This window comes from Trachemys scripta, chromosome 3 (genome assembly GCF_013100865.1).
Source record: "Trachemys scripta elegans isolate TJP31775 chromosome 3, CAS_Tse_1.0, whole genome shotgun sequence".
Lineage (NCBI taxonomy): Eukaryota > Metazoa > Chordata > Testudines > Emydidae > Trachemys > Trachemys scripta.
This window is the reverse complement of record NC_048300.1, coordinates 191758971-191776914: the sequence shown is the minus strand read 5'-3', so window position 1 is coordinate 191776914 and position 17944 is coordinate 191758971. Positions and strand designations below refer to the sequence as shown.

The 17944-nt window shown below is 44.4% G+C and overlaps 1 protein-coding gene across 1 annotated transcript in view; it reads left to right on the top strand.

Annotated features, from left to right (window-relative positions):
* The window catches only part of PKHD1 (PKHD1 ciliary IPT domain containing fibrocystin/polyductin), a 309667-nt gene that overhangs the window by 279080 nt on the left and 12643 nt on the right, over positions 1 to 17944 (top strand). The window contains exons 55-58 of the mRNA XM_034766923.1: positions 7513 to 7648; positions 8699 to 8786; positions 14269 to 14376; positions 17713 to 17871. Coding sequence (XP_034622814.1) covers positions 7513 to 7648; positions 8699 to 8786; positions 14269 to 14376; positions 17713 to 17871 — 491 coding nt within the window. The remainder of the gene's footprint in view (positions 1 to 7512; positions 7649 to 8698; positions 8787 to 14268; positions 14377 to 17712; positions 17872 to 17944) is intronic.

The window sequence follows — 17944 nt, the reverse complement described above, 5'->3', positions numbered from 1 at the left end:
CGGATACCAACATTAATTTGACTGGTCTGTAATTCCATGGGTTGTCCTTATTTTCCTTTGTATAGATCGGTGCTATGCTTGCCCTTGTCCAGTCCTCTGGGATCTCTTCTGCTCTCCATGAGTTCACTAAGTGTATGTCTACACAGCACAGAAAAACCCATGGCTGGACTCGTGCTCAAGAGGCTTAGACAGCAGAGCTGTTTCATTGCTGTTTTCTTGGTACCCTTTATGTCCCTTGCTGGTTTAATCTCATTTTGTGCCTAAGGCTTTCTAAGTATATCTCTACATGCTTGTGGGGTTTATTTTTTGTTTTTATTTTTCATTCATCCTTCATAATGTGACCTTGTTCCCACTCTTTGTATGACTTGTTTTTGAGTTTCAGGTTGTTGAAGTTCTCCTGGTTAATCCATGGTCTCTTACCATACTTCTTATCTTTCTAGGCATTGGGATAGGTTGCTTTTGTGCCCTTAATAATGTCTCTTTAAAACACTACGAACTCTCCAGAACTCGCTTTTTCCCCCTAGACTTGCTTCCCGTGGGATCTTGCCTACAAATGCTCTGAGTTTGCTTAAGTCTGCCTTCTTAAAGTCCCATTATCTCTATTCTGTAGTTTTCTCTCCCACCATTCCTGGATTCATTCCAGTGACTTAGGAGTTAAAGATTCTTTTGCCCATTACCAATCTCCTGAGCCATCCTCAAACTGAGCCTTATTTGAAGCTACCCTCTGTTTAATATCTACTGTACATAGTAAACCTATCTAAAAAGCCCTCCTTACTCAGAGTGTCATACTATGCCTGGCAGCTATGGAAATGCACTGATCACACTCCAGGGTGACACCTGTGAATTACAAGAGTCAGGTGATGAGAATTAAAGTCATACCCCTGCTGAAACAGCCGCTGCTACGGCAATAGCTCTCCGAGAGCCAGCTGATTCCAGTTCAGCTGCTGGGGTGAGGGTGGGAAGGGGAAAGCAAGGGAGAGAAGGGAATAAGAGAGATGGAACAGAAGGGGTAGCAGCAGAGCAAACGGAGGAGGAGAAGGTAAGGGGGAGGGGTGGAGTGGATGGGAAGGAGCTAGGAGAGGGAGGGTCAATTCCATCTCACATATAACACCAGGCCGATCTGTATGGGTTATAGCTTCATTGGGGGGATATGGGGTAAATCAAGCTGCACTCTGATAGTTGATGACACCAGTACAGCTCCTCAAACAGGGGTGTGGGGGGCGGGGGTTGTCTGTTACTAACTCTCATTTTAAAGTGAATGGGCCTGATCCTGAGAAGCAGGAAGCAACTCCTTTAGGAGTTATGAATGCCACTCGTGCTCAGGGATTAAACCACAGGTGATTAAAACCGTGTCACTTCTCTAATATATTTGAAAGGAGATCTGTCTCCTGCTATCACCTCTTTTACATAAGCTGCACACCAGCCAGGTTTCCCCTTTAACAATGAATGGGAGATGTTGTAGCTTTTGGAAATGAAGGGAGTGTCATTGCTGATTCTCATGGCAACTTGTACAATGATTTCCATGTGCTGCAGTCCCCACGTGCATACAACCGAGCTAAGTGGGGACATCATGACAGCCTCAGCTCGGAGGGGCTGATTTTCTCCTCCTTTACAATGGAGTGGCTCCCATTTTGAACCATTCATTTCCATGGAGAGAGACTCGTCAAATCGGTGTGAGTGAGGGAAGAATCAGGCCCTAAATATTGTAGCTTCCCCATTTCAGTTTGTTTTGAGCATTGCTTAATGTATCATTAAATTTTTTCCCCCACATGCCTTCTTTGTAGAAAGCTGGCGAGTCAGGGGTTAAATGTTTTTGGGTGCTGGGCACTTGGGTTCCTTTTCTGTATACCCTAGTTTGGCTGTAGGACTTCACGCCCGCAGGCCACAGTCACATTATCAGCTGGAAATTGGATAACGACAGCACAATGACAAATCCAGGTTGCTTGCAATAAGGTGCTAATCCCTTTGCTTTAATATCGGAGCAGCGTGTAATGATGTTTGGACATCACTCCAGTTTACTGACGACCCCACTGGGGCCTGCAATAGAACCTTACAACTGTCTAACAAGACGTCAGGTGACTGCCGTCGTCAAAGCAACGGACGGTGCAATCTAATCTTCCCTCCATCCCTTCCAGCTCCCAATAAGGCCCAGGTTATAGAAGTGGCCCATCAATGCTTGGTAACTCGAATCAATTAACGTTAATTCGCACAATGCTATGATGTATTGTGATCACTTTCATTTCGGAGAAGGGGGAAGAAATTGCTATAATTCACCTAAAATGAGGTTGTCTATGGTGCTGAGGTATTAATTGGGTGTCCATATTAAATGGAAAAGGCGCACAGTAGTGAAGGAAAAGTGGATGAGTGACTCTCTTGGCTGCTATTGACCTATCAGAAGAAGACAGTGCCCTTTTCCTTTGCTTTTATCTATTACAGTTTTCCCTATTGCGTGTCAAGTTGATGTATTATAAAAAATTCATTTGGTGACCTTTCACCCCCCTAGCAGATTAAACAATTTCACTGGGATGGCATCATTAACAGGGCCTTGCATTTAATGATGATTTCTCTAAAAGGCCACGGAGATTCGATTTTAAGCTAACAGATTTATTGCACTATTATAACATATCGTAAAAAACTGTACCACCTACGGTCTGGTTTTAGGATAGAAACTGTTTAAGAGTTTATATGGAGCTTAAAGTGGTATTACCTTGGGATATGCTGCAGCAGCAAGACTCTGACCTTCGGCGCGAGACTGTTTACATGTAATAAAAGATGTTCCTCCAACAGTAAACTTAAGGAGTGTGTTAGGGAAGAAGCTTGGCTTAGTTCCTAGCCGCTAGTAGGCAGCATGATGAGTACAGGTACTTCTGCTGGTTCCCAGTTAATAATGAATGGGACCAGGGAGCTTTCAGGATGTTTGTTACTGGTACTCTATACTCCCCTCCCTACAGTTTTGGAACATTCAGCTCCTTCCTGCTCTGCAGGGTGCATGCCACTGAATAACACTGGGTGCCTGTTTAAAAAAAGAAAAGCAGTGCTCTTTTTGCTACAGAACATATGGCACTGAAAAACGGCTAACTCCACCGTAATGAGCCACTCTGCTGAGTCCTGCTGCTGTCTGCTTACCACTCGGGTTTGCATATGTTCAGCTGCGATGGGGAGCTGCACTCCTCCAGTCCTCGGTACAGCCAGGGCCTCATGATGGTCAACTGGGAACACTTGGACAAGAGGGGAAGGCTGGCCTTATGGTCTGGGGTTTAGGAGATCTGGGTTCAACCACTGGCTCTGAAACAGGCTTCTTATGTATGCGACCTCGCTCTAGTTGTAAAACAGGGGTAATATACTTCCTTCATCTGTTTCGATCCTAGGCTTGGATTGTCTCTGACAATGTGTATGTACAACGCCCAGCACGATAGGGCAGGGATGTTAATTGGGGTCTTTAGGTGCTATTTTTGATTTATTTGTAGAACAGTTAATTGCCTGGAAAGGCTGGGAACCACAAGTTAATCCATGTTCTTGAATCTGTCTCCCTTACCCAATCCTTTCTAATATACTGGATTGCCCAAAATGCCCAGTTTTTAACAGAAGGTTTCTATTGCTTTTGAAGAAGAGAAACCCAAAACAATCAGTCATTGGAGTTGCCTTTTCTAGTCCAGTTTGGTTCAGAAAGGATAATGGAGTCACTTGTTTATTTATTCCAATTCACACTGTCATCCTGCCCCTCCTCTTTAGTCCCCTGAACTATTATATCTCCTCTGCTTAGCTCCCTGCCCTGAGAGACTCTAACCTCCAGGGTATGGGACACATGGCTTCTTTCAAAGCTTACTGTCAGCATGTGCTCCCTGCAGAATTAGCGTATGGATTAAAGGGCCCAAGTTTTAGAAGTCTGGCCTAAGTGACTTGCCCTAAGTCAAAGAGGAGGCAAATCGGAATACCTGGCTCCCAGGGTCATGTTCAGACCACTACACCACACTTCAATCAACTGCCCAGCCTTTGTAAAGGGACATTATTGATGTTATTTTTAAAGACCTCTTGCTTTGTTGCCAACAAAACCAAAGAAACTTAAAGCTGAAGCTTGCTTCCAAGCTGAATTTCTTTCTTCAGCTTTGTGCTGTGTGTGTGTAGGTCTAGGAAGGTTGCTTTTATATTGTTTTGATGGGCTGGGGGGGTCCTATCCTGCTCCCACGCTGCTCTGAGAGCCCACACGACCACTGTCCCGTCATTGTTGCTGAATGATATGAGCCATATTATGTGACTGAATCAGGAGTAATCAGTAGCCTGCATGTCTCCTCCTGCCTTTGTTATGCATAGGGTTGCCAACGCTCCAAGATTGTCCTGCAGCTTCCAGGAATTAAAGATTAATCATATGTCATATGATGAGACCTCCAGGAATACATCCAACCAAAATTGGCAACCCTAATTCTGCACCTCCTTCCCCATCCATGTCCTTTCCCCACACCAGTAGTTGTTTCACTCCCAATAGAAAACACTAGGGTTCTACATGTACTGTACCCCACAAATCACTGATCTCTCAAATGCTTCCCCATCTCCTCTGTTATTCTGAATGCTTCTTAATTTCCTCTCCTGTCTTCCCTGCCCCTGGGCCTGATGCAAAGCCCATTGTAGTCAATTGAAAAATGCCCATTGATTTCAGTAAGCTTTGGATCAGGCCTTTTTCCCCCTTGAAGTCCATTGCAAACTCATTAACTTCAATTTTGCAGGATCAGTGACTACGAAAATATCTTAATTTCCTTCTGTCAGTGCAGCCCAGTTTCTCCCTTTACCCTCTCAGTTCTTATGATGCCTCCTTCTAGGTGCCCCGCTTATTCCAGTTTCCTTCTGCCACACTTAAGTTCGCTGCTCCTGCGTAAGAGACATCTGCTCTCCGACAGGCCTCAGTATGTTCTGTGCTACCACTCCCTGTGGAGTAATATCTTTCAGAATCTGGTATGGGCTTCTCCTGACCAGGACTTCATAGGCAGAGCCATCTTGCCCATGGAGATCTTCAGGGGACTGACAGATTAACCTGCTTTCCTGTTGAGCCTTGTCAGCAGGGAATACCAAACCAACCCGCTTCCCTGCCAGCATTGGGCTTCAAGGGAGTGACAGGAAAACATGCTCTTCCCTTAGCACTGATCAGATGGGGAGAGGCAGCTTTGCCCACTCCACCACTGGTAGGAGTTTGTGTGGAGCAGCAGGCTAGCCTTTTCCCCCATGAGGAAGGGATGCAGAGGAATGGCTGGTGAGCCTATTTTCCTTCTGGCACAGATCAGGCTGCTGTCCTCCTGTCCTAGATACTGACATTCCCTTGCAGGAATGTAAATTAATTGTGCCACATACTCAGGGCCCCAGCCCAGCAAGAATCAGGGTTGAGCACACAGCACAGAAATGTCAATCTCTGCTGGGTTGTTTGGGTCCTAATCACCCGCCCATATTTTTTTAAAAAACAGCTAAGGGTGATTTTTTCCTAATAATGAATCTACAGAAGGAATGTTACTGCCATCAGGAAGTGTCAGTGGCTGCTTCCCAACGCTACGTTTTGGGAGGCTGTTCCTTGAAACTAGAAAAGCTTTGTCATTACTTGTGCTGACTCCCCAACCAGTATGCTGTCCTCTACACACCACCCTGCCTCTCACCCAGTTCTAAAAGTCGCTGGTGTTTACAAATAGCTTGTCAATTGCTGACTACCCAACTTGGGGGCTTATTAAAGGGGCCTAGTTTTCAGCATGTGCTGAGCACCCACCCTCTGAAAATCAGTCTCCTGTGAAGTGTCTCAATTTGGGCCACCAAAATTGTGATTATGATCCATTATAGTAGTGTCTAGATGCCCCAACTGAGATCGGGACCCCATTGTGCAAGGCATTATATATACACAGAGTTAGAGATGGTCCTTGCCATACAGAACGTCCAAGATAGTTGGAAGGGAAATGGAGGCACAGATGATGATTTGCCCAAGATTATACAGCAGGTCAGTGCCAAGAATAGCACCCAGGTCTCTGAGGCCCAATGCATTAGACTACCACTTGCCACTGCCCCTGAAAACTTTGGCCACTATTAGTAGCTTTGTGGCTGGGCCCAATCTTTGTGTTAAGCTGCAATGCAGTTTGCCCAGGGGAGCTCTATTTTGTAATGCAAAGAAACAGTCTGAAGAAATTGAGTTAAACCAAAGCGAATTGGTCCTCAATAAATCTTTTGTTTGTAACCACCTTTAAGCAAACACTAGAGAGCTGAATGAATAGCTTTCCTACTTTCATTGCAAGACAATGTCAACCCCCCAGTCGCCTCCCTTCACTGCAATGGTAGATTAGAGGTATATATGTATGTAAAAAGAAGATGCTAAATGACATGAAGCACTGAGAAGGGAATGAAATGATATGGGCTCCGAATAAAGTGTTGTTTCTTTATTCAACTGCAAAAGGCTTCTCTCAGGATGTTTGAATTTAAATTTCACTCTTGGAATACCAATGGCTTTTTAAAGAGGCGTCTGTGTATCTCTGCACATTAACATACCTTGATACAAGTGACAGAAGCACAAAATCACTGGAGAAAGGAATGTACAGTTTAGTTGTAGCCGTGTTGGACCCAGGATATTAGAGAGACAGTTTGGATGAGGTAAAATCTTTTATTGGACCAACTTGGTGAAAGAGACAAGCTTACACAGAAGAACTTTGTCTAAGCTAGTAAGCTTGTCCTTATGCTGGAGAAGGCAAGTGTCTTTTTAGAAGACCTCAGGGATATTCAGTTGAATGCATCTTGCCAGTCAGGATGATTTTTGTAGAATCCATGTTTCTGAATGTGCAGGAAGGATGGTCTTATGGTTAAGGCAGTGGACTGGGACTCAGGAGATAATATCTAGAGCTTTTCAGTCCTAGATCTCAACGGACTTTACAAAGAAGGTCAGCATCAGTAGTCCCATTTTACTGCTAGGGAAAGCATTGGCACAGAGACATGAAGTTACTTGCCCAAGGTCCCCCAGCAGGCCTGTAGTAGAACTGGGAACAGAACTCAGGACTCCTGAATCACAGTTGAGTGCCTTATGGGTTTGATTCCTACCTCAGTTGCACACTTTTGAGTGAATCTGGGAAAAATCAACTAATTTTTGTGTGCCTCAGTTCCCCATCTGTAAAGTAAGGATGATAAATTGGGAATCCTTTGTTTACATTGTAATCTCTTTGGGGTAGGGACAGTTTCTTACTATGGGTATGTACAGTACCTCGCACAATGGGGCCCTGGTCTCACCTGGAGTCTCAAAGTCCTACTGTAATATTAAAGAAACTTATTGGGAAATTGATACAGTGTCTTATTAAATCTTAGCAGCAATGTTAATTCAAATTGATATGAACCACTGAGCATTCCACCTGGACTGAAAACAGCACAAATTTCTGCGAATGGAGAGCAATGTCTAGTTAGAAGGGGTATCTAGGGAATTGCTCGAGGGTTGGAATCAGGTGTTTTAAAATCATCCTTAATAATATGGTGATGTTTTTTTCCACATTGCTTTGCATGAGGAAGAAATGGAAGCAGTCTAACTCCTGGAGGCTGCCTGTATGTGAGGCCCTATAATATCTCTGTCCTGGTACAGCCGTCTGATGGAGAAATGGAGAAAGAGCTTCCTGAACAGCCACAAATTATTTTTTTGGATAAGCAGGTAGTGATTTGCCTCCCTACAGGGGTATGATTCTATTAATTCTGTGCAGTATTGTCAACCCCAAGCATTCGAAACTCATCAGATTGGCTTAGAAATGCATGATTTATTTTTTTAATAATAAATGTTGGATTCTTTTTCTTTGGGGTATATTCAGGTGATGTTTTCAAGCCTTTCTTCTCAACTATGAGGACTAAAACATTCCTTTTTTGAAGCTGAGATTCTCATGCAATCTCCTGATCCCTGAAACTGGGGCATAAAAAAACAAACATGAAATATTGTGGGCCTCGTGATAAAATCACTAGAGTTGGCAACACTGATCTGTATGTTGGGGTTAGCTGGGATCCCTCATCTCCCTGTTCTCCTGTTGCTACTTTGCAGTTAGCTTCTACTATGAATCAGTCCCCTTTACCCTGACTTGGGAAAATCATAGGCAAATATCTACATAAACCTGGATATGAACTTTGCAGATCAGGTGTGTCCTGAACTGTGATACCAAATCCAAACAGTTTTGGGGGAAGTTTGTGTCTGGATCCAGAACTGGACTCCATGGTTTACAGCATTGCCATCCCCAGGCATTCAAAAATCATGAGTTGGGCTCCCCAAAATCATGAGCTTAGATTTAAAATCATGACGTTTAAAAAAAAACAATATTTGGGGTCCTTTTTATTTGTCTTATGGTGTCGTAGTCTTTAGGGTTCACATTTTTTGAGTTTTTCTCTGTAACCAGGATAGCTAGAAATGTACTTTTTTAAAAAATTAAAGCTGAGATTTTCTTCTAATCACATTCATTTAGAAATTGAGGTTTATGGGAAGCACCAAATAATGCAAGACTCACAATAAAACAGTGAGAGTTGGCAACTCTAGATTTAGGCTCATCTGCAGTAAATATAATACTTTGTATGATGCAATTTGTAACACATAGTATGTAAATACATGCTGTTCTTGCTGCTAGGGATCAATAGATGAAAGTTGCCTTAGAAATAAAAGGATTCCCGTTTCTCTGGAAAAAAACTGAACAAACCTTTTATTGCTTTCTTTTCTTCTTCGCAGGGTCGGAGAGTTGAGGCATTAGGTCTGCCCTCAGAGCCATGGGTCATGACAGCCTGTCTCAAGGGCTCTTCGGAGGCTGTGTTGAAAGGTTTGGATATGTTTTGGATATGCTATGGTGGAAGCCTCCACTAGAAGTGATGGCTATAATTTGAGGAGTTTCTTTTGAAGAAAGATTCAGTTTGAAGGCCCATCATTGGGCTAAAAATAGAAGGCTGGGTTTGAAGAAGTGTGATGGGCTGCTCACATGGGTGTTAGGAGAAAAATGGCTTTAAAATGTGTTTCCATGCCCTGTCAACTTAGAGACACTGTCCAGTAGAGAAGACCCGAAATATAGGTCCTGGGAAAAAAAGAGAACAGATGGAGAATTATAAGTCCATATAGCCCAGTGGTAGGCTGGTGTTAGTTGGCATGAAGTCAATGAAGCTACTTAGATTTTATACCAGCAGAGTATTTGGCCTAATATGAATAGAAATATCTACCTGTTTTTGTTTTTAATGTAGTATATTCCAGTGAGAGAATTCCCCTTCTGGCCCTGATTTAGCAAAATACGTAAGCACGTGTTTAACTTTAAGTGAATATTCCCTTTGAGCTTATTAAGGCTCATTACTCACATGCTTACATTTAGGCCCCAGCTTAAGTACTGTGCTGAGTTGGAAACCCAGACATCACAGTGTGGTACATGAAACCATGAAAGTGAAGCTGTTTATAAAACACAGCATAAAATTGACCATGCTAGCTTCACTGCCTGAGCTGAGCAAGGTTCAAAATAGTGCTGGGAAAATGGATTTTTTTTTTTTGGTTCTCTGGCAATTCTGAAAAAATGAAAAGAAAATCATTTCTGTTGAGTCAAAAATGAAATTTTTCACAAAATTTCAGCCAATGGAAAAGTCAGAAAAAATGGAGTCTGGTTAAAATGACTTTTCTGTTCAGCTTAGCTGAAACTGCCTTTTTCCAGCTCAAGTTCAAAAGGCAAACCAGCAACGTCCCCGGTGAAAAGTCAGGGTTCCTACCACGGGAAGGTTTTGGGTTTACAATCAGGTTGAATGTGCCTTAACTTTGACTTGGCAAGACCATTTCCAGGAAAGTGTAAGGGGCAGGCAGTTTCCGGGATCTAGTTCAACCACCAGTTCTTGGGCTAGGTGCTAGGATCACTGGGTGAAATTCTGTGCGATGTACAAAAATGGTAATTGATGATCACAGCGATCCATTTGGGCCTTAAAAAAATCTATGAATCTATTAATTTCTTGGCCTACCTGCTGAGATTGTCAAAAGCCTGGCCATTTCCTCAGTTTGGCTTAGCTCCATGGAAATCAAAGTTGTTATGACTGTTTACTGAGGAGATGATCCACGGTGTCAGTGGTTGGGTTGGTTTTGTCACGTCGACGCTTGTCCACAGAACAACTGCCAGATGACGACAAGTTTCAGTCACTACCGATATAGGCTGGATCGAAACCAACAACCTAGAAGTGAAATCCTCAGATCCCCTGTGTCACACTTCTCTGTTTCACATGACTTTTGAATAAGCTTTATAAAAATCTGCAGTTCGTTTGGAAAGAACGACTTTTTTTCCTCCCCATTTTGCAACTTGAAACGAAATAAATCGTGAAGGAAAAAAAGAGAGAAATTAAAAACAAATGGAGGTAAAAGACTCAAATAAAGAATAGTCACCGAAAAGAAATACACTTTACATTCTTTAAAAGATACATGCATCAAATTAATAGTCAATAAACTCCAGCAAAGAATGAATTGTGCTGTACAGATGTTCTGCATGTAATAGTTTGCTGCAGTTTTTCCTTTGACAAACGTCCTTATTGCGCTCGTCTTTTGAAGCATATGAAAGCAGCATTTAATCGAAATGTATCCGTCTAGCGCATTGAGCCTGCTTCATCTGACAGCAGTCAAACTGCCTCATGGAAAGTAGTTTAGCTCCAAATTAGCTTGCTTCTGCGTTAAATACCAGCTTGCCTGAGAGATCTTTGTGAAGACTCCCATATATATATATATATATATATATATATATATATAATATTCTGAGATTTGAAGCATATGTGCCCGAAAGCTGAGATAGTCTCTGTTGAAAAGTACAGTACACTACTCTAGGCTTCATCATAGACTCAGAATGGCAATTGTAAAACATTAGAATGCAGCTGAAAGGATGCTCTATAAAACTGGTGTTACAGTGAGCTAAATGGTAGAGTCAAAAACACTATGGGTAGTCAAGGCGGTCATGAGGGCCGTATAAATACCTAGATAAATAGAAGAGCCAGAATTGACACTGGCAATGAGGGAAATCCACACTGCTAGGTTAAGGTCCAGATTCTTATTGAAATCATTGGGACTATTCACTAAGTTACTAATTATTAGCATTTATATTACAGTGTCAACTAGAGTCCTCAGCTGAGATCTGGGCTCCATTGTGTTATACACAGATGCCGAGACAGATCCTCCTGCAAAAAGCCAGCAATCTAAGTGAACAGGACAGACTGTGGGTAGCAGGGGAAACAGCCACCGAGAGGGGAAGTGACTTGTCCAAGATAACTAGGCAGCAGTCGCTGGACTGCCATGCAGTTGCCCAGCACTCCCCACTGCTTTTCATCTTCTCTTTCCACACCCAACATTTTGCCGCCTCCCTGAGTTGGATCAGACCCTCACTATTCAACAACCCTTGCCAAGTTTATCTTCTCACCAGTGATTGTACCATTTCAATAACCTTTTTGCTGCTGGGACATTGGCTTTTCAATGAAGTCCTGTTAAGTGAGGTGGGCAGCTCTGGTGCTGTGTTTTGCCTGCATTATGTACCTGAAATGCTTAAGCCTGAGACCCCCTGATACTTGACAAGTGCACATTACTAGAATTAGGATTCTTACTAGCTGAAGCCCAGACTATGAATCCCTTGTTCATGCTGAATAGTACTTTGCATCATGAATAGTTCCATTGAAGTCTGCTGGGCTACTTGTGTTGTGAACTATGAATGACTAGAAAGGGTATCTAATCTGGGCCATAATTTAAAACCTTCCTGCCTCCCTTTAACAATACTGTGAATTTGTGGTGTGCATGAACTTTCCTGTTGAAGGTGAATCCAAGAGATGGTTGTAAAGATCTGTCCCCATCCCCAGAGTAGTAGAATGACCAGAAGGCACCTTCACCTGGTATATTGTGTTGTCATGTGGTTATACAAAGTCATCACAGCTATAATGCACTTGTTTCATAAAGAAAGGACTTATTGTATGGAGGCTTTCAGCAAGTAAGGGAGTTTTCTTTGTGATCTCTGGTTTGAGTCCAGCATCCTAAGGAAGTTCTGATTTCTAACCCTCACCTGAAGCAATATTTAGAAAGTTTGTCAATCTTCAAGAACACTGCCACTTTCATTCCATGAGCCTGCATGAAGCTCAAGACTTGGCTAGCATTCCACATAGACCAAGATTTGGCTGGTACTCAAAGACTCAGAAAATAAAATGGAGATAGCCTGTTGCAGTATCAAGGGTATCTTTTAAATGACCCCGCTGAGATAGAAATCATTGTGAATGCAAATTTGGGGGTAAAACCTTACTGGGTCAGAATGGACACCCATATTGCATAGGTGTAAATGACAACACAAAGTGCAAGGCCTCAGGAGAATCAAGGCCTCAGGTTTAATCTTAAAACATTTCACAGAGATTTTTTGTCTTACAAGTTTCTAGCTGAGACAGATCCACTTGTTTGATCATATGACAACCATCCCATTGAAACTTCATGGCCTGAGTCATTCCAAGGCTTCTGAAAGGAAGGCAGCACTTGGAATGAACAAAAGCCACTGCCATCTGATGACTGTTTAATAACCTGTGTGCAAGGGGCTCTCTTCCATGCTACACTAGTTATGCACAACTAGTTTTTGGGCCAAAATGTACTGCAGAAAATCGAAGGAATGTTCTGCCCCAGTGGTTGTTGCAGCTGTCTGGCTGGAATGAATTAGCTTATGCTGTTGTTTTTTGCACATCAGAAATCCGCTCCTTAACTCAAAGTTGTGTACCACTCAAGAGAGTTTTATACCACTCATTTACCCTGCAGGTAGGGCAAAACAGACCTATAGAGCTTCTCCATGTGTCCGGTACAGCTGAGAGGCTGGAGCAGGAAAGGGGTTAAAACAGGGGTGGGCAAACCTTTTGGCCTGAGGGCCACATTGGGTTTCGTAAATTGTATGGAAGGCCGGTTAGGGGAGGGGGTCGTGGCCCGGCCCCCACCTCCTATCTGCCTCCTCCGAGACTTCTGCCCCATCCAACCCCCAGTTCCCTGACAGCCCCACCGGGACCCCTACCCCATCCACACACACCCCGCTCCCTGTCCCCTGACCGCCCCCTGCCACCCCATCCAACCCCTCTTCCTTCCTGATTGCCCCCCCTGGGACCCCTGCCCCCATTCAACACCCTGTCCCCCCCCCCCCCCCCCCCCCCCCCCCCAACCCTCCTGCCCCCCCTCCCCCCCCCCCCCCCCCCCGCTCCGTGCCCCCTTTCCGCGCTGCCTGGAGCACCGGTGGCGCTACAGCTGCGCCACCTGGCTGGAGCCGAGCCACGCCGCCACCACCGCCACCACACAGCACAGCGACTGGGTCAGGGGCCGGACTCTGCAGCTGCGCTGTCCCAGGAGCTCACAGCCCCACCGCCCAGAGCATTGCGCCGGCGGCGCAGTGAGCTGAGGCTGTGAAGGACGGGGAATAGCTGGGGAGGGGCTGGGGGCTAGGCTCCCAAGCCAGGAGCTCTGGGACTGGGCAGGACGGTCCCGCGGGCCTGATGTGGCCCGCGGGCCGTAGTTTGCCCACCTCTGGGTTAAAACAATAAACTGCTGCTGCTTCTTGGAGGCTCTCTCTTTGGCTTGGATAACAATCAACATCCCACTAAAAATCCCCTCAGAGCTCCAGTGCCCGTGGCATCATTCTTCTCAGATTCAGATACGTTAACACTAGAGCTGTATCAAACCAAATCATTGCATACAAGCAGCCCCCAGTTCTGGGAAAATGAGGTACTGGATCTGTCTAAGGTACTTATCTGTCTATCTGTCTCCCACTACCATAGTACCTCACTTTCTTTAGTGGATTTATTCTTATACCATTCTTGCAAAGCAGGGCAGTGCGGTTGTCCTCATTTTATAGATGGGGAACTAAGTGACTTTTCCAAGGTCACACAGGAAGTCTGTAGTAAAGTAGGACATTGAATTCAGGTCTCCCTGGCCCCAGCCTAACACCTTAATCAATGGCCCATACTTCCTATCTTCCTAAAATGGAGCTTCATAGGTGGGCCCTATCTCTATAGTGAACTAAGCCATGACCCTAGATCTGGTCTGCTCTGAACTCTGGGGCAACTCGGACCTGGTTCTGAATTTTACAACATAGGTCTGTTACTCGTGTCAGAGATCATGGGGCCACCCCCTCAGCTAGTGTATATTGGGGTAGCGCCGTTAAAGTCGTAGAAGCTGTGCAGATCTGCAAAAGTTGAAGATCTGGCCTGTTGAGTTTTCTTTGCGATCTAGGAGCTTGCTTTTGGTGATATTCAGCAGAAGGTTGTTAACTCCCAGTGTCCTTGTGTTTTGCTGTTCAGGGCACACCAGAGTAGAGGTTCGAGATGGACGGGCTAGCTTTACGAACCTGGCAATCTCCAATTCAGGCTCAAACTGGTACCTCATTTTCACTGTTATTTCACCTCCAGGTAAGGTCCATGATATATCTCCACATTGTTCTTGCTATACCTTAGTCATGGAAAAGTCTTTAAAAGCATCCGAAGGCAACACAGGAAGGAATGAGATCAATGTATATGCATATCTCAAAGCACTGATTTCACCTCCCAATGTACTGGAACACAATAGTCAGGGAGCAAGACTGGCAGTCGAAAGCTATATTCAGGCTTAGGCCCTACAAGTCTGAGCCTAGGGCCCCACAGTCTGGAGTCATGTGATTATATCAGACTCTGAGCCTTCATTTTTTTAAAAAATAGGTCTCTTGTCCTGATGGTTGTGAAGAAAAGCTTGGAAACCTGACTTAAGTGAAGCCAATGCAGTGTTGTCTGTCTGAGATTGCAGAGAGCCTGAAACAAGAGCTCTGAACTGCCCCATACCTCTCGGTGCAGTGTTAACTCCAAGACCCACTCTTCTGGGGGGCGGGGGGCTTGCCAGTACCATCTAGCAGAGGAGTCTGTGTTCGTGGCAGGAAGAGGAGAGTGCAGATGGCCCAGTCCACCCACTGAAGCAATTGCACCCTGGTTGGTCCTGAGGGAAGAGTTTCTGCTGGGAGGGGCTCAGGCCACGGGGTAGAGGCAGAACCATAGGGAGCCCATGTGATCGTGTGGCTAGGACCTTGGATTGCCTTAATCCAGCTCTGTGGTAGCCTGGAATATTTCACTGAAATGTTAAAGAACTCACAAATTAGTGTCTAAACATCTCAGGTGTGTAATGGCCCCAGTTTTAGAAAGACTAAATTGTGGTGCATAAAATACCTATGTCCCCTTAAACTGTGAGCATTTGGGCTCTGCTGTGGGGTACATTCCTGCAAGTTCCTGGGAACCTCAGCTCCCACTGCTTGCACTCCCACTGGCATCAGGAGGAACTCAGCTCCCAGCAGGCTCTGGCCCGTAAACTGGAAGTGTGGTATGTTGCAAATTCACTGCAAAAGCTACTGCAGTGAAGTTAGAAGATCTTCCCATTGAATGAAGGTCAAACCTGGATCCCTTTTGTTACACTGTTAGCTAATAAGGACTGTGCTGAGAGATCTTTTCAGACAGCAGCATGAAAAGCAGTTTCATTTTGCATGATCTTTGACTAATTTAAACCAGAATACTGTACATTTTTAACATACATCATAAAAAATACACTCTGAGTAACATAGATAATTCTGCCTTTTAAATCTCCTTCAGTGGGAACTGTGTTGGAGAGTGTACTGCATGCTGGACATTTATAGCAGATGCTTTCTTGGCATCTATGATAAACAAACTAAAAAAGTAATTTCCCAGGCACTTGGGATCAAATTCTATCATTAGTTTTGCATGCGCAGCCTGCCGTAATTATTCATGCCCCTTTGACCTCCCTTTTAGATTCCTAGATGGGGCTATCCTTGAAGATGCAGCTGGTGCTAAATGTGGAGGCCCCAGCTGAATAGTGGCATTGGTTGGAGGGAGCAGATTATTTCCACGGGTGAGTATGTCTGCACTGCAATCAGAGGTGGGATCGCGGCACAGGCTGGCAGACGCGCATTCGCTTTAATCTAACGAGCACAGCTAAATTAGCAGTGAAGGTGTAGCAGTATGCTTCAGTGCAGGCTGGCAATGCAAGTATGTCCCCAGAGGCTTGTACAGCCCGTGCTGAAGACTGCCCTGCTGTGTCTTCACTGTTATTTTTAGCCATGCTAACTAGATTAAAGCTAGCACGGGTATGCTAGCCACTGCAGTCACCTCTGTGATTGCAAAGCAGACATACCCAGTGTTGCATAGGCTTGCTGTTTGCTTCTGGGTATCATTCCCTGTAGTGATATGGGTCTGTACGAGCTTGATCCAACTCCCTTTTAAGTCAATGAGAATCTTACGATTGACTTCAATAGGAGTTGGATCCAGCCCTTAAATTCTGGTTTCATTTGAGTCCTAGATGTCTCAGGATATGCCTACACTTCAATCACCCATGGCTGGCCTCTGCCAGCTGACTCAGACTCGTGGGGCTGAGGCTAATGGGCTGTTTAATTGTGGTGTAGACATTCGGGCTCAGGCTGCAGCCCAAGTTCTGGGATCCTCCCACCTTGCACTTTACGAACCTGGCAATCTCCAATTGCCAGGTTCCTAGCACTTGGGCCGAACGTCTACATTGCAATTAATCAGCCCCTTAACTTCCGCCCTATGAGCCCGAGTCAGCTGGGATGGACCAGCCATGAGTTTTTAATTGTAGTGTAGATTTACCTTGAGAAACCTTGATCCACTATTACTAAAAGTCCCTATGTTTAAATGTCTGCACGCCACTTCTGGTCAGTTGCAGTTTGCTTGCCACATTGTTCCAGTGGAGCCTGAGTTTGTTTAAAGGGACAAGGGCAAGTTGAAATCTAGTCAAGTTCAAATAAAAGTAGTTTCAGGTACTACACCTGCCTTCATGTCCCCATCTGACAATGTTTGTGTTTTTTTAAATAAATCAGCAAATAAGCCTCTTAGACATTTGTACTGAAAATATAACTCAGACAAGTACATTAAACAAATCTCCATTAAAGTTAACAGAGTTGCAGATTTGGGATTGATGACAAAATCAGGTTATAACAGGGGTGTCTTGGCCCAGGTGATCTGGCTAAATTTCAACCAGATTACATTCTGTCCACCCCCCAGTTTTGCTTGTGTAGTTTCAACTGTGATCTTCACATTCTGTTTCATATTCTTGCGCAGCGTTATTGTATACACCAAAGAAATGCTGCATTTAAATGGTGGGTGAAGTGATTCCTAATCAGCTTATAGAATGATGTGGTATCTTTGGACAAAGGGTGTTATATACAATGTGTACAATATGTGACAGTTAATAGTTGCACTAGTAATAGTAATGATATTCCTACTGCTTATTTATAATGTTTTAACCAACACTGTGGAGAAGATTAACAGCACTTTAGGCCCAGTCCAGCAGAGCATGTGCTCAACTTTAAAGACGTGAATAGTTCTGTTGAAGACATTCTCAAAGTGCCTTTTGCTGGATCATGGCTTTAAGTCTGATAGCCGAGAACAATTTCAAATTTCCAATGATCGGCACTCAGATAGCTGGTCGGGAACCGATAGCAATAGTTCGTGCCTTTAATCTAGCAGCTTTGTCAGTTCAAGAAAGGTTTGGTTACATGTTCTGTTTGGGCCTGATCCGGGGCCTGTGGAAGTCAATGGAAAAACTCCCATTGACTTCATTGGGCTGTGATTTAGGCCCTTTCATGAATGTATTTTCAAACATCAGTTCCTGTGTTAGTGGCCATAACCAGGTGTTCTGGCTATGAAACATGTTTCCTAAATGTTGTAATAATCTGACATATTTTCCTCTCTCAGGTGCTGACTTCACTGTTGAGTCCCAGCCATTTACCATCTTCCCTATCCCCAAGGGAGAGAAATCCATCACGGTCCTTGCTGCTGTGCTGGGCTCAGTGGCTTCAGTGCTAGTTATGGGTCTTCTTGTATTCTGCTGGTCCAAGAAAAGCAAAAGTTTCAGTAAGTGGGAATCCCCAGGAGAGCTCTCCATCTGCAGAGTCTCTCCCATTTCACTGGTGTCTAAAGAATGACC